This window comes from Ruditapes philippinarum, unplaced genomic scaffold (assembly GCF_026571515.1).
Source record: "Ruditapes philippinarum isolate M1 unplaced genomic scaffold, ASM2657151v2 ctg1033_1_1_1_1, whole genome shotgun sequence".
NCBI lineage: Eukaryota > Metazoa > Mollusca > Bivalvia > Venerida > Veneridae > Ruditapes > Ruditapes philippinarum.
In genome coordinates this window covers 64,490-82,267 of record NW_026854271.1, presented here as the reverse complement: position 1 = coordinate 82,267, position 17,778 = coordinate 64,490, and the positions used below count along the sequence as shown (strand labels likewise).

Sequence of the window (17,778 nt, the reverse complement as noted above, 5' to 3'; positions counted from 1 at the left end):
CTCTATGGGTGTAACAGTTACAGCATACGCAGCATGGGCTAGGGGCCCACTGGCGTAATATTGTATTCTTTTCCAAATGTATCATTCAAAAAAGGACCACCATTGCCAAATAACGCAAGTAGGTATTATTTTCTGCGCTTTAAAGTGTTTAGAACAACACAAAATATGTTTTACATAACATTAATTTGAGTTATAAAACGCCAATCCAGAAAAAGTAGCGCCCGCAAAAGCAAACACCATATTTTTAGTTCTGCTTGTTTGGGATGTTGAATTAAAAGAGAAACAAAAAATAACAAAACAACAACAACAAAAAACCGGATTTTTTTTTGATATTACAAACGATTATTCTAACGATCAATTGAACAAATAAATATCAGTGAATGCTATTCGTAGAAAACACATCGTCTTAAGTATCATTTCTTTATTTCTTTTCACTGTATATGAATTGTCTTTTGTCTCTTGATTTTTTTGACTTAGAACTATGATGTTATTTAATTGGTGAAGGAAGCAGTTGTTACTTTAAAATAATGAAACAGCTTTTTTTTCAAGGCCCAATTTGACATTTTGTACCCCCTTTTTATACTTCAGTTTTCCCGGGACTGGGAAAATCTTACCGTTGAAATGTCCAGGGATAAAGCTGGGGTAGTTTGCCCCCCAAATTCCCCAAAATTGGCCACCTGGATATTAAGGGTTTCAGGGCTAAACACCACGGGAAACTTTTTCCGAATTGATCCGGGTGCTTAAAAAAATTTAAAACCCCTTCTAGTGTTTTACCTAGAAAATTATATTTTAGTGTTGTAATTTTATTTTTGATAAAAATTTTGATTTTGCAAAATTTTTTTTTAAAAATTTAATTTTTAAAAAAAGTTAAATAAAAAAATCTTTTTAATTGTTCGGGAATTACAAAAAAATTTGCCCATTATTTTAATTACATTCGTTTTGTTTCACTGATCAACATTTTGACTTGTTTGTTTCGCTCTAAGTTTAAACATATTTTATTCATAATCATACACAGTACATAGTTTACATTCATTCATGTATACAATGTTAAAATGGATTAGAACGAAATATATAAAATGTTATAAAGTTCTTCTCCAACTCTATTTTAAATTTACAACTAATTGTTTCATTATTCAAACTGTCCTGTCTTGAAGCTTACGACATTAAATAATGCAAGTATTTTTGGACAGTCTTCCATAGTAATTAAAAAAGAGGGTCCAGCAGAAATGATCTTACTATCCGAGGGTAGCGTTTTATTAAAAACACTTGTATAACCAAAAAGCACCTCACTTTGTATAACCAAAAAAGCATCTCACTTAAAACATATCTCTTTATGTTAAGGTTTTAATTCAAGCGAGCATTTATAACTGATAAAATTTTCAGCCGACGGACTATCAGAAAAAGTACTCCATTAAGACGTTTTGCTAATATTACTCGTATTAATTTATTTAGTTCTAGAACAAAAATAAGTCATATGAATCATGAATTTTATGGTTTGGGTGACATTGCCCCCCCCCCCGGAAAAAACCCCCCTCGAAACATCGGCAGACGCTAAACATGGAACTTATTAATGCAGTATATATTTGCTTTTTGTGAAGAATTATTTCAATATTAAAATCTCAAAATAGAGTCAAAAGCCATTTGTGTACATTGTTTTCCAGCATCAAAATAGTTCCAGACCCAAAAAGAACGTGAATTTTTTGTCACGGATTACAATCAAATGGTATGGCCAAGGATTGTCACAAATAAAATGTGTTTATTAGCATGCTTGTGTTTTCCTGCATGCCTTTCTTCCCACATGACTATCTCCTGAGCAAATTCGTCAGGAATCTGTGAAATGACATCACACTTTAAACACTTTTCAAAGATGACAAACTAGGATATTTTCAATATGTATTGTGATTTTTATTTTTAAGTGCATTTCAATGACTTCATATACAATAAAATATAGTTTCATTCTATACACAATTCACCAATAACATCAAAATTTGCATGGAAATAATATATTGGCACTTTGCTAGGATTGAGATGGGACTAAAATAATAACATTCAAATGTTTTCCTACAATTATGATAAAATGAGACTAAAACATTTTAATATATTAGTATAGTGTGCACTTAATTAAAAAATAAATAAAAAAAATAAAAAAAATAAGAATTTTATACTGCCTAATTACCAAATGAAAAAAGACATCTCAGTTATTTTGCAGGTAATGGTTCTTATGCTTATAAACATAAATATTCAATATTTTAAACTGATACAACAGAATCAATATTGGAATTATTACTTAGATTCGCTCATAATGTCCATTTTTAAATACATAGGGCTGAAGAAATGTTTTCAAATAATAATTTAATAAATGAGCGCACAAGACAAGGACTTGCTTAAACGGCCTGATCGCAAAGAAACTCTTTTCCCCCGTAGTATGTTAACACATGTTGATAAAATATCACTTTGGCAGTGCCATACTTTTTTTATTTAATTAAAGGTAGAGACCAAAAAAAGTAGACTTGGTTATTATTGTAGATGTGCCATTGAATTTTAGTAGAAATTCAGTTTATGCTATCACAAAATTCACTAAACACTGATGTTTACAGCTAATTATGTTTTTTTCTAGTGTAGGCAATATTTGGAATAATGGTTAGTCTGCCACTTAAGCTCTGGCATCAATGGTCACATAGTATGAATAAATAAGGACATTAAATAAGGACATATATTTATATTCAAATAACAGGCATGGACATAAAATGTTTAAATATTATCATTGTGCAATTTTGTACTGTTGAAAGTCTTGCAAGAAAAGTACAAAAATGGGAACGGCAGTGTTCAATTATCTATTCTTTATTTATACAGTCCTTAGGTGCCTCATAGACAGACAAAAGGTGAAAACACAAAAGAATACTAATTTTGTAACACAACCTTCCAAAAGCTTTAATACTGAATTTCGGTTAAATTAATGCTAACATTATAAAAATAGAAATATGTTTACTCTAAACCAACTCTATAAAATTTAAAAGTTCAATGAAACATAATTGTATCCAAATTAAAAAACAACTTTATTACTAAAAATCAGCTACCTAGACAGTAGAGTGGTTTATCAGTTACCAGGTTTCTTAATACATCATGTAATTCAATACTACTCTTATCTTCCATAAAAGAGAATAAAAATTTGTTTCGTTATCTTCTTCAAAATAGGGAAGAAAATACAAACATATTTAAAAAAGAATCACTCAATAATTCATGCTACTTGTAATCAAACTTTAAACTTAACAAATAATAAGTAACGTTGTAATCACACATATAATATAAAATGTTAACAGAACAACGCATATTTATCACAGTTGAGGTACTCCTTCAATCACAGAAATATTACATTAATACAATATGTTTGTATACAACTTGCTATGAAGTTTTGATTTACATTCGATATCTGCACATACAATATTGGAGCCAATAAAACGTATAGCCAATATAATCTAGGAGTCAAGAAATACATTAAGATTGAGACAATATACAAAACAATTAAATTACAATGTTGTACATGTAAAATTTGGTAAAATATTTAACTGTAATAGAGAATTGAAGTAAATTGAAGGTAAAATTGTATATTAAAAGCTGATGTTGGCAAATCGTTCAGCTCATGTTTATTTTCAATCTTTCTGTCAGACTTATTAACTTTTTTCAAGCCCAACCGAATTACATTGTACTTAATATTGTTACAATTGTGTCAAGAAATGGTCCTACTTTTTTTATTTCATACTTCATTGTGTTTTCCATGTAGTAAAAAAATTTCTAGCTCAGCACTAAGGGTATCTTAAGATTACATATTGGATTGAAACCAGTATAATGTCTTATATGTACATCATACAAACGCCCTTCTTTAATTCATTTAGAGTATAAAAGAGGCTTACAGAATATCCAAATGTTAAATATTCAAACAAAAGGGCAATTTTGAAATTAAATGCTCTTCTTTTACTTATTTGACAGGTAATACTTTGTTTCTGAATAAATGGATATATGCACAAATTCATCACAACAGGTGAAATACTATAAAAGTTAAATTAAATTTAACTATTGTATTTGTATTCTAACATCAACTGGAATTTTCTGTCTGAATTCCAGTCCTCGCATATCTCAAAATGTTAAGTTCAAAAAGTGACATTTCAACAAATTATAAGCTTTACATCCCTGAATGTATCACACTTTTTTTTATTTAATTTGTCCCCCTTTTCAACATGATCATCCTCTATTCCAAAAAGTATCGTCCAATACCGACTTTCTATCGACACAAACTCTATACATACTGAATAAATGAAATATCTGTTATCTTCCTACCAATTACAAATTGTAAACACTTGCATAGATGAATATTATAATATCACGAGTCACGCAAAACAAGCAACAAATTTGACAACGATATAACTGCCACGCTGACCAACAAGCAAGTTCATGTGGAATATATTAATTTTTTTCAGCTCACTGTTAATCACTTGGCAACTGTTTTTGTATTTTTTGTTTGGCAACTGGAATATAATCACATTGGCACAACATGCAATGTCAAATCCTTGTCAGTTTTGTTTCAAATATTCATTTTGCAATCTCAATGTTCTAATTGTATTTTTTATCATAAATTGTCACCTCTAATGAGTGGTAATTTTACTATCAGCTGAAAACAACGGCATGGTTTTCGCGCATTTCCATTTGGCGAAGACGGATATTGTTGGAGGCGCCACGTATTCTTTGAGATCTGGTCGATCTAAGACCAGAAACATTCGAAGCTGCCTCAGACAGATTTGAACTTGAGTGATGGGAACTAACTCGACTAATGCTACTATTTGATGATGGTGGATTATTTGTTGATGGGTGACAAAGGTCAGGTCGCTGTATAACTGGGGCTGGACCTACAATATACGAAAAATATAATACATGAATTTAAGGTCATTTTTATAATAAAAACAGCTGGATCCGTTTGGAATATTACATATGTTACATGTTCTAAATTCCCTCAAAAGCAAACACAGTGTCACTTCAGATGGGTATCAGATGTTTCATATACAAACATCATTAATCGTATACATTGTTAATTAAGGTAAAAATCTATTGTTTTGTACTTGTACTCCTAGTAATATTGTTACAAATATACAGACAAAATGAATATTATATACATTATCAATTTTTTTCTATCCTGACATTAACTGGTTATTTGTTTCTTGGTGCCAAATTTAGCTAATTCATTCAACCCTTAACCGACTGGAACCAAGGGAACAGCCTCGGCAACAAGTTAAGAACAATATCAGACATTGCAATATGTATGGCTTAATTTTCGTATTGAGATTTTGAAATGCCCGTTCCCAATCTAAAGCAAGAGGCACATAGTTTACATTTCAGCAGATTAAGGGCTAGACTGAAAAAAGACAATCTTTTATTCAATTACCTGATACTACAGACAGCCCTGGGCCGTGCTGGGAAGGATACCGTTGCAGGTCTGAAATATAAAATAATGAGACAAGTCAGGAAATACAGCCATTTTTAAAACTATACTGAAAAAATATCACAAAATGAACTGGAAGAACAAAACTTAAGAAATTTACTTGTTACAGTAATAAGCACAGAGGAATGCTTTTTTAACATAAATAAATTAAATATTCAGAAACAAAATATCAGTTTGAACAGTCGTTATTGAATATCATTATCACTTTTCTCCTTACACACTTTTATCATACTGATACATAAGCAAAATAACAAAGCTGTGTATACGTGAGATATCACAAATCAAGATTTCAGTGAACAAAAACGGAAGCAAGTATTATATCAGTTCATTAGAGCACTAAAAGTTTTTAACCTATAAATTATTATTCTTTTAAATTCTATGTTCGAGAATGTGAAAATTATTTCATAAGAAAGTGCTTGTTCTAATAAAGTACATGCATGTTTGTTAAAATCATCTAACCAACAATAAAATAAAATACAAACTGTAACAATAAGTTGAAGCAGTATTAAAACGTTTTTGTTAGCTAATTACGTAAACATACAGTAAACGATCATATTTAAAAAAAAATCTTTTAAGGACATTGCATATTAAATGCTCCACTAACATGAACCTTTTCAAATATATTCTCAATTTTTATGAAGAAAAAAGAGAGAAAGAAGACCACAGAAAAATGTTACTTTAAAACAATACAGGTTTTGGCTACAATTGAATCAGTATTTTTTTTCTTCAGTCAAATTAAATTTTCCAAATTTAAAAATCCTAATAAAAAGCTTGTACGAGTACGGCAATGTGATTAAATTATATAAAACTCGGAGAATGTACAGCACACATTTACACTGGTATATACAACAGTACAGAAGAAAAAAACAATGTTGTTATTATACTACTACGAGAAGTTTACAATTTACTGGCCCCGCCAAATCTAATGGCTCTTCCACCAAGGTATGATGATATCGCTGAACCTGTATAAGATATAGAGAGCACTATCAAAGTCTGCTCTCATAACAAACTACTGCGATGAGTATGATTAAACTATGATATGTTTTATTGTATATCTTTATTTCTTGACCTGAGAGAAATAAAGATATTTGTATTTAAACAAAATATAATTGGTCAAGTTATTAAGTCATACAAGAGTTTCAGAATTAATGTGACTTCGTGTGCATTAAATCATGTTCGAAAATAAAAAGCTGTTCTTGCATGCATTATTTCAAGCATAGGTAAGGTTGGCGTCCGGACAGAGCCACTGACGTTCATAAATAAGAGACAAAATGATAAAACACTTTTATTCTAAAAAGTAGCCAAATGATACATAATTGTTAGACTTGACTAATACAAATATTATCTCTGCCGGACAGTCATCAGTCTTATGTGCTTTATTTAAGGTACTGAAGATACAAATAACGCCATGTGTCGGCTTCTCAACTCGACTGGACTCATCAAATTGTGCAAAATAAGACTAAACATTTAAATAACTAGCAAGTTTCATTCCGCTTGTTTGAATCTATCAGGCAGGTACTTTTCAGTATCTATAGAAAGAAACTTTATGTATATGTAATGAGAAATTTAGACGATATATATATAAACGAAGATGCCTTATGTACTAAATGAAAATATATCTAAATAAGCTTAAAATGTCAGTACATGCATTGTGTATAAAATTACAAAGACAATTTTAGGTCAGTATTTATCACCTTAAGCAGCAAACATGGTAATGCGACCATTTTTTACAAAGCAAAAGAAATTAGGCCTTCCTGTAGAAGTTAAAAAAAATTCTAATTCAGCCTCATGATGACATTGGTCCTATTTACTTTTAATACCACACAGGATCAGAAGTTAATAGAAGTTACATATACATAAACTATTTCAGATAGTATTCAATACAGAAGGATGTTATGAGAAAAGGTAGTATGATGGAATATACTCCACAAAGAAATGCCTGTGGAATACAAAATTTAACAAAATAATTTATATCAGAAAGGCACAAGATGATTAATACTGACCTAGAGAATACTCTACCTAATATCAAAATGTAACAAAACTTAGTATTGTTCAAAATTTGAGGGACATTAAAATAGCATGGATTTTTAGGTATACGAAGAATCTTATCATTTTCTTTTAATTTCTTTTTCATCTTGTTGGGAAACAGGAAGGCTGTGGTCATAACCATGGGTCATTTTATTTTCATTATATCATGAATGTTCTCATGTCACAGCAAAATGGGTCTTATCAAAACTACCATTCCTTCGCTACCTCACATAAAAGTAAATCTTTTTAAAATTACATCTAAGTAATAAAAGTCCAATTTAGAGACCTGAAATTAGGTACCAAAATACATATAATTTTTTTACAGGGAACAAGTTCAATAAGTTTTGTATAATATTTCTGTTAGGTAGAGTAATCCTTCACTAATCAAAGTTTAAAATATATAGTTTCAGGATGGATGATGAATGGTTAAATACAGAGCAGATTTATGCCTCCTTTACATCTCATACTGATGATACATTTTAAGACTTAATATATTTTGTAAGATTGATATGTAAATTTTGTTCACCAAAAGTGTTTGCTTTTATAAGGAAAGTTATAATTATCATTTATGCACAGATATTTCCAAAAACAGAGTGACTGTTTTCAAAATAATCTTAGATACTTGACTGATACTTTCCATGTTAAAATTCTGTAAACTTCCGTCTATCAATAGCAGTTTACAAATTTCAGCTAGTCTTCTCCTAAATTGTCATGCTAAAAATACCATTTCAAATGTCTTAAACTTTTGTAACAGAAAAACTTGCGGATGCTGGTATAACTGCCATGTAAAGCTATGTTTAAAGATATTTTTAATATCAGTTCTGAGATAAAATTGAGGCAATAGGAGCTCAAGTACAAGTGATTAACATGAGCGATACACTACCCTGCCCTCCGATAAGATGGTACTGCCAGAGTGGGTTTGATTGGTGTGCTGTTCGGTAACCTGACATAAACACAAATTACAGCGCCTGTACATTACAGTTAATACCTCTGCATTACTAACTTATACTGTACACAAAGGTTATGGTTCGTATACAACAATGTCTATAAAATTGGTACTCATGTGGCTATGACGTTTTGTTTCATGCTTATTAATTTGTTACATATACATTTTGTATTAGCACAGATACTTTAACATCATTAAGCAAGTTGCTAGCTATTTTTTGTTGGGAAGGGGAGAGAGTTGGGGGCAAGTGGCAAGAACGAAATTCTTGACAAATGAGACAAGACATATTTCCTGGCCTTCGTTTCAGAAATCAAACTCGCAGCCTTAAAAAGCTTATATTTTAAGACCAAATCATTGACATGTGCAGATCTGAACAGACCACAATGTTACTTCTTCCTTTCAAAGCCACATAAGTATCAATTTGAAAGAATGGTTATATCATAAAGGGAAACATGAAACATCCATACAACATGAAAATAGCAATTAAACATACACAATCTTTTTTTTATATTGAGACATATAATAATAAGAACAAAAATAAACATGAAAATAAAAAGTAAGTATAAATATTTCTAATGTGTCACCATTAGTAAATATCAGAATATTTTTAATACACAACTAAATGAATTTATCTATCTTAACTTTAACATTATGGTGTTTACATCATACTATAAATTCCTGACATTTTATCGAAATATTGTGTTATAAATTCCAGCTATTTTAAATATGAAATTTTGAATTAAAAACTTCAAAGTATTACTTGACAATTTTTGGATAAAATTCAGGGTTAACATTTAACGAATTCTGTGATAATGTTCTAGCCTTAAAAATACAATTATGGTTAAAAAATAGAGCACCGGATAATAAAAGAGATTAAAATATTCTGTTTATGTAAAACCTTGACAGAAAAAAACAACAAAAAAAAACAATAATCAATTCTAAATCCAAATAAATATATAAATACATGATAAGAGATTATTTTCTGCATAATAAACAAAGTGTAGTATAAAACAAAGTTGTCCTCCAATTATAGAACTCATTAGCAGTTTAAGTAGGAACTCGTATCATGAAGAAGGAAAGTAACCGAAACATTGAAGAAAAGCTACTGAAACAGTTTTAAAACTAGTATCAACAATTGTTTTCTGTATCAAACTTTCCTTCTTCAAGATTTTCACCTTATTGTAAATTGTATGTAAAGCTTTGTACTCTGAATACCAATAAAGTCAAAATAAAACTTGTTAAGCCAGATAGTCAACAATATAGCCAGTATTGATTCATACTATAAGGGCAAGCATCTTGTAAATACCGTTTAAATTTGCCGACTACAGAGATCAATAAGGCAACATGTACAACATGCAACTTTCAGAATGACCTGATCATAGAAGATAAAAATTATGGCAAATACATTTTATTTGTTGAATGATATATGTTTATGTCATACAATGGCAAATCTATAAAACTTGAAAAAAATGAAATATATTAAATTTCATAATAACTAAATTGCCTTTGGACTGACAGCGCAATTCATTTTGCACTAATGTCAAACAATACAAAAACCCACCTCTCTTACTCAATTCAAATTTAAGTTTCGAAAGAATCGAGATGTAAACTTTAAAAAAATTCAAATTAGTACACTCAAAATTACATCAAAAGTGACATCTATACATATTAACACAAAAAAACAATCAAGTTTTAGGAAAAAAGACAATTATTAAAAGGCCAAAGGGAAAAAGCATGCAAGGTTGTTGGATGGTTAAATACATGTACTGCAAATGAATCAGACTTACAGCCTGTAGTTAGCTGAAAAACACAGACCCAAACTCTGACATAAAGATAGTGTCAATATCCGTAATAAAAAGAAGAAAAGAAAAAAAACACAATTCCCATTCAACAATATCAAAGAATAACTGGCAAATAATGCTAAATAAACATTCCGAAGCATCTGCATGCAATGTTTTTCAAATCTATATTTTACTGGCTGCATTCATTTGGAGAAGCAAAAACGTACCTTTCACTAAAAAAAAACAGTCTTGTGTTTTAAGCTCTTTTATAGCCCCAAGCCTTATATAAACATTCAGACTGAAGCTCATACTCCAAGTTTTGTTTGGACCGTCTTAATCTTTTTTTACCTGAACTAATTTTATAACTGAGGTTTTGTTTTTCATTTTACTTGATCAATACTGTGTTAAAATATCTGATTTATACGAGAAAAGAAGAACATCACGTTTTAGCAGCTTGGAATTAAAGTTCGATCTTATCTTACTGAAATAGATTTTGGATATTGCTATATTTAATCTTTTCTTTTTTATAAGTAATTTTTCAACAATTTGTATATACATGTATAACATTTTTATGTTACGAGAATTTCCGTTTAGGAATGCATGACATGGAAGAAGAACTTCATTCAAAATGTATCCTGTAAACTGATCAGAGCTCCATGAAATACTACAAAGACCACGGTGATGTGAAAAATGAATTTATCAATAATGAAAACTTTAAAAAAAAAACACCTTTAAATAAACCTACTACATGTGTATCTCTAAATTGGCAACTAAACTCTTCACATATTTGAGAGAATGTTTTGTTATCTCTTTTGAATTTCATTCGTTATGAACTATGGCATGTGGTTACAATTTTCAATGATTTTGTACAGCCATAAAAATTACCCAAGACAAAACCTGATGATGGCAAAAATTTCAATCCATTTTCAATAATAGAAAAGCACTGTATCATTCTTTCATAACGTTTGATTGTTAAACTGTATTTCCTTTATCTTAGCACCCTTTATCATGTTCCAAATCAAATTTTGATGACTTTTGTTTTAGGTACTGGTATTTATTCAAAATATTCTTATGATGATTGATAATGAAGCAGCCAGCATATCGCTCGTGCAATTCTAAAAATGCTTATGTTTTTGCTATGAAATGGACAAATGAATTAAGCTCTTATCCTATGAAGTTTGACAACACAACGCTTCCGTAAAGTGACTTATTTCATCTCACGTGTTGTAATATTTTGGTCGCACAGACTAGAATATATCCTACAAAGTCAATGCTTTAACACCTTCCGGTATCTTAGCATTAACAGATTCAAGCGAAGTATACAATTTTCAACTTTAACTTCTATTTCCACTTCCTTTAATGGATCTTTCCTTTCTAAAATTTCATGCCATCTATTAATGCTAACATGTTCATGATAAAATTTTGAGACACATCACCATTGTTGCCTTTGTATTATATCAACTGAGCTTTAAAATGACAGGGAATGCAGAAACAGAATAAAAAACATTCGGATTGACAATGGGGGAAATTTCGCACAGCAACATAATCACATCAGCACATACCAGTTGCCTCACTCACATATTTTGTCTTAATCTGTGGCTGAGTAGTAATACCATCTAGAAACCAAAAATAATAGACAACAAGAAAAAAAGTAAAAAAAAGCCCTGTTATAAAATTATTATTGACGAGACAAAAATATAAAGAAATGAGTATCAAAAATCAACATTGCAAACCAGAATGCTTCCTCATTACAAACTTATAATTCGAAAGAGTTGAAATAAGAAACAAAGAAACACGTGTCGCGATTAATCAGTCAAATTCAACATTTTGTCGCATGCAAATATTTCAAAATAAACAAATATTTTTCTTTTTAATAAACTTGTTAAAATTAACAACGTTCGTTGCTTATAATGCCAGTCAAAAAGATTTATTATCATTTTGTTTCTTTTTAAAACGAGCATTACAGCATAATTTGTTGTATATCGCTTCTTTTGTCACGTTTGATGAAATTGGTTATAATTGCATGGTGTTGTATTAAACCTGTATTCGATAAAAATAACAATACTAATAATCTTAATATAAAACCATTTTTATTTCAAAACATTGCAAAATATTGAACAAAAATAGTATCAATTTATGAAAATGCATGCAAAATCATAACAACACTTGAGAATGTAACGCAACAATTTAGTTATATAAACCTGAGCATCCTGTAAGTTTTTCCTGCAATTTATTTTTTTAATCAGTCATTTATCATGAAAGTTTGAATATCATTTCAATTTTTTGTTACCAATCAAAATTTTAAAATAATAATTATAAACGTAAATAATATGAATAAAAAATCCCTCGAAAAAAGCAAGAAACCGTATGAATGAGGAATCATTCCTGTTACAATAAGCTACAACCCGCCTCCTGCACATCTATTCAATTCAGCCTCAAGAAACAAATACTCATGCATACGTGACTGTGAGCTAGAACTATTTTTTGTATTGCTCAAGGATTTGGTACAGCCATTTTTCCGAGAGTGTGAGTGACCCTCGTAACGTGAGTGTGACCGTATTTAATGGACCTGAAATTCATCACCATTTTTTGTTCGTTTTCCTCTCAGACAACAATGATGTTAGAGGTAAAAGGTAGTCAACCAACTGCTTAACGTGAAGGCTTGTTACAATTATTACATTTTAGTAACTTAAAGTAGGTCACATATCGAATTAATGTATTAATAATTGCAACAGTGACGGATATACCAAATAAAGAAATCAGACGCAGGGGATCTTTTTTCATTAACACGAGCAACTTACCCGTCAACGTGTAAATACATAATGTACTACAAAAAGGAAAGTTTTATACATGAAATATTGTGAGTGTTGAAAGGACAGGATTCAAGCATGAAAAGCACTGGATTGACTAGCTTTTCCTATCCTTTGTTGAGGACGAAAAACGCTGAAAATGTCTTACATTGCAATTAAAAATGTGTGAGGTAAGTTATATAAATGAAACGATTTTCTTCGATGATGAGAAATGGATAGTATATCTTATTGTAATACATGAAAAGGTGCAAACACTACATTCTACATACAATCATGCAGACATGAGAGCAAATGGTTCTGAATGTTGAATGACCGATACACCAGTCAAGCTTTTAATTATGTTTGTCCAAAAAGAGCCAGAAAATTCGGTGGTTTAATTTCGGTGCCGAAAAATGTGGATGTGTCCAACTCGCAGTGCAATGGCTTTTAGGAAGGGTTTTACTATTTGACTAACCCAAAGTGCAGGGCTATTACCTGGAGTTTGTTTCTACTATACCTAGGTGAGATGCTCAACTGACCCGTTCAGAAAACAAACGGATATTGTGACACAGAATCTAAAAAATTCTTATATCTCTTTGTATATCTTTGCAAATCATACAGAAACCAACTAGATCTTTATCAATGGCATTATCCTTGGGGAAACAAATAACCACCAAAACTTTCTTTTGGGAGGTTAATTGAGTTATTGCTTCCGCTGATATGGCATAAATAAAGTTTACAAAGTTAAAATTCTTGCTCTCATGCCTTACATCAAAGGTGTAACAAACAACATCATGCATGTTGCATACTCAATAACATAGCTCAACCTTTGAAATATTCACAATGTTTTCAAATTCATAATGCTAGTGCACTAATAAAGGCACTAACAGTAAAGTAGGGCCACGATGACAGTAATTATAAATATTTCTTTGTTTACTTTTATTTATCATTTATCTGTTTATCTTTTAAACAGAATAAACCAATTAATGGACCATGAACCACAAAACTTGGTCTGTAGCTTGTGTGTAATATGTGGCCTTTACTAAACATCAGATTCTGGACCGAGTTTCTTAACACTTCTTATTTGTACATGACAGAAGTTGAAAACATAAGTAAACATTTCAGGAGGACAGCCCTGAGAACAAATCAATAGTGTAAATCCTTACCATTATCCTTACGTTGACCAGAGGCACTTAGTACTCTCTTTTGATTTGAATTTGGCGTTATTGAGTCAGGACGATTATCCGTTGAACTGTTACTTGTAAAACCATTTCTTGCAAGAATCCGGTTTCGTTCAGCCTCAGTTTCAAGTAATGATGACAAATTCCTATATTCAGAATCGGGTATCACCGTACTTGGACCACCTACCCTTCCGGTGCTACCAAGGGGCTTACGAATAAACTTGTTTCTCTGTTTACAATGAAAATGAATTATAAGAACAAATGTAATAACCAAGCAAATATCAAATGTACTTAAGTTTCTCTTTCCTTTGCCACAATTTTTTTTTCTCATAATAATTCTACTTAAACATGTAATTTATCATTCCTGACAAAATTAAAGAAATGTAAAATACTTAATTTAGTAATTGTTGTACATAAAAGTAAGGCATTTTTAATGGAAATACATAAGAAAATTGAAAGCCATATATCAGCTAAATTTTGTATCTTGATTTGGGATTTAAAGTCAAACAGCAGGCAAGCTCAAGAGTATAAATGTTCTCCGTCTTATGATAAATATGTTTTTATCTTTTTAACAACTGAATAAGCACGCTTCACTGCAAATGAAAAGCCAGTGCAATAAACAAATTTCGAGCAGTTACAAAACAATTTCAAATTTCTAGCTTATTTCTACAAAAATCAGCGCTAGTGTATTTAATATTTCTTTTGTAAACTCACTATGCAGTTGTACATGTAAGTGATTGCTAATTCTATGGTAAAATGAACATAAATGATAAATAATAATGAAAATAATTAGAACTATGTGCATATACAAGATTGACCAGTGAATCAGATACTTGGTGTACAATGTATATCTGCTGCTTGTAAGCTGATAAGAAAAATATCTTTTTGCATAAAGGCATGAACATTGAACAAGACTCGTATCCCATTTTCCTTTACTTCTGCATGAGAAAAATGTACCTTAAAACAGATCTTTGCCAGTATTAATAAACATGTAACATATAACATCTAGACAAATTAATAAAGTTAAATCCCTATTCAAAAGTCATGTCTCACCTGGTAAGAAGGAACCGTTCTTTCATTGACACTACCAAGGTTCCCAGCGGTACTTGACTTGTGCGTCCAACTGCGACCACCATGCCCAGGCTGAGATGTGGAGACAGTATTGTTTGAAATTTGTACAATTTTTGACAAACCGGTCGTAGCCGGTAAAATGGGCTTAGCTAGTGGGTTTGGGGGTGGGTACAGACAGATGTTAGTTGTGGTGTGAGTGTTTGAGTGCGTGTGCAACGAAGCTTGTGAGGTCATTGAAAGAGAACTTGTAGAGCTATTGGAGCCGATTTGATTCGGCTGCGATAGACCGCCAAGATCGTTGATCAAACCATAGGTGCCGGTCTGACCACTGCCATTTGAAAGGCCGGACATAACAGATGTTACACTGCGATCCGGTTGCAACGTGTAACTACCGGCACCTACACTAATCTGGCTATCTACACGCTGACCGGAACAATCCTGTTCTGTCTGAAAATAAACCAGAAAGATGGAGAAAAGCAGTCAATTAGGATTAACCTGGATAATGAGGTGTTAAATACTTTTAGTTGGTGATTACACAAGTGATGATGTAAGATTTTATATACTTCAGAGAATATTTATTAAAGATTTTAAAGGTGATTTCACACAAAAAATTGTTCTTGTATTAATTCAGATATAGATTTTTTTATTTAACATGCACAGGAAACCTACATGTACAGTTACATTGTTGACAAAATTACTTTGAAAATTTTAAGTTTTTAGAAATTTATCCAAAAAGACAATTCGGTAACATTTCAAGTAACAATGCCAAAAAGACAATCAACTATTAACAACAACAGTTAATTCAGCCAGATGCATGCTCCAAAACCAGTCTTGCCTAATGTTGTAAGAATGCACAGAAAGGCCACAAACGAATTTCATGTAATGTAATTATAGCCAAAATATCAACATTTAGATAGAGAAACACTTTGTTTGAATGCTGAATAAAAGAATGTTGTTAGTACATGTATATGTTAAATTAATCACAGCACACATCAAACCATTAATTAAGAGATAAGTGGTTAAGATAATGTAGGTTCCTAAATGTTATATTTGCAATGCATGCAATTTAATTGTGGTACATACATGCATCTATATTGAGTCATTTATTCCAATGTGATCTTTTGCAAAAGGCCGAACATTTAAGTAACACTTAGGCTTCCAAAAAATAAATGATAAAATGATAATAATAAAGTAAACTGCAGTCAAGACAAAGGGACTGCTTTATATTAAATTTATGGTTTTTTTTCCCTTTAAACAGCTTTTTATCTTTTGTAAACACACAGATTTAGTAACTATTTAAGTATGCACTTTATTCTTTAAGCGTAAATTTTTTAAAGGTCACATTGGAACAGAATTTAAATGGGGTAAGTATGGAGATTTTTTCACACAAACATGTTTATTAGTTTAGATACAAATCTGCCACCTCCATAAACAACAAAGGCGTCCTGAAACATTTGTTACAGGGAACCCCAAACACCCACACAGCTAAGCCCAAACATATAACATATTATGTCTTTGGTCAATAACAATAATACATACTAATATTTCATACAATATTGCGGAAAAAATGTGACACTTGTTAGCTAAGAGTGAGCAAAACCAGATCTGACTGGCCTCACCGGGATTTTTTCATTAAATAAATTACAAAAAAAAACAAACTGAATTTTGTAATTTCACTTTGAAAATAATGTAATCTTAAAAATAGAGTTTCGTATTGGCCACACAAAGCTAATGTGAAGAAGTGAAGAGTAATAATTTTGAAAAAATAATTTATATTATGTACATATTTATCCAGTCTTGGATTTAAAATTTCTGCCCTTTGTTTTACATGACTGACATTGAGTTGTCAGGCAGATTTATTGACTAGTTCTGTGCTTCACTGATGCCAATATAACGTTGTAATCAGTGCATTTAAAGGATTGCGTAAGATTTTTAACATAAATCAACCAAGTCAAGGCTGCAATGACAGTCATATAAAAAGGAGAAATATAATGCTGCCCCCACATAAACGATCACGGGTTAAAAGGTAGTCATTGTTTTCCAGAAAATCAAGAATTGGCTCTTAAGTGTTCATGCATTGAACAAAATTATATTGCCAAGTAGATTGTTCTTACTACTGTGATCGTAAAATTGAGCCTGCAATTTTTTATCTTGATATTACATATTTCAACTTTCAAGCCAAGTTACCTAGTCAGACCAGTGAAGAGTTGGAAAATGAAAATCAAGGCAGCTCTGTTTGAAAACCTGAACCTCATACTTTCCTAATGATGTATTGCAATAATCTTGATGAAGTGAAGTACCGGTGCTTATTGTTGAAAAGCATGTACGACTTTTTTAAAAGGCCACAAAGATAAAAGAATTATACGTTTGGTATGTGATACCCTACATCAGCTTCGCGTGGCCTTGAAAACTCTTTGTCAATTTATATAGATCTATCAATTTTATTATGAATAATAAATCGCAAAGTACAATATTTTGTATATCTTAATGG

The 17,778-nt window shown here is 30.9% G+C and overlaps 1 protein-coding gene across 13 annotated transcripts in view; it reads right to left on the bottom strand.

Moving 5' to 3' along the window:
- Positions 1 to 1,892: 1,892 nt before the first annotated feature.
- Positions 1,893 to 17,778, bottom strand: part of LOC132739596 (tubulin polyglutamylase ttll6-like) — a 58,101-nt gene continuing 42,215 nt past the window's right edge. For 6 of the 13 annotated variants that reach the window (XM_060727339.1, XM_060727342.1, XM_060727338.1 and 3 more), the window contains 6 exons: positions 15,270 to 15,359; positions 14,202 to 14,445; positions 11,809 to 11,862; positions 8,403 to 8,462; positions 5,435 to 5,485; positions 1,893 to 4,901 (listed from right to left, as the gene is read on the bottom strand). In XM_060727339.1, the coding sequence (XP_060583322.1) occupies positions 4,663 to 4,901; positions 5,435 to 5,485; positions 8,403 to 8,462; positions 11,809 to 11,862; positions 14,202 to 14,445; positions 15,270 to 15,359 (738 nt within the window). In that variant the 3' untranslated portion in view covers positions 1,893 to 4,662. Of the gene's footprint in view, positions 4,902 to 5,434; positions 5,486 to 8,402; positions 8,463 to 10,252; positions 10,266 to 11,808; positions 11,863 to 12,706; positions 12,816 to 14,201; positions 14,446 to 15,269; positions 15,735 to 17,778 lie in introns of all 13 variants that reach the window. The other 7 variants (XM_060727331.1, XM_060727336.1, XM_060727333.1 and 4 more) reach the window with 6 other exon arrangements.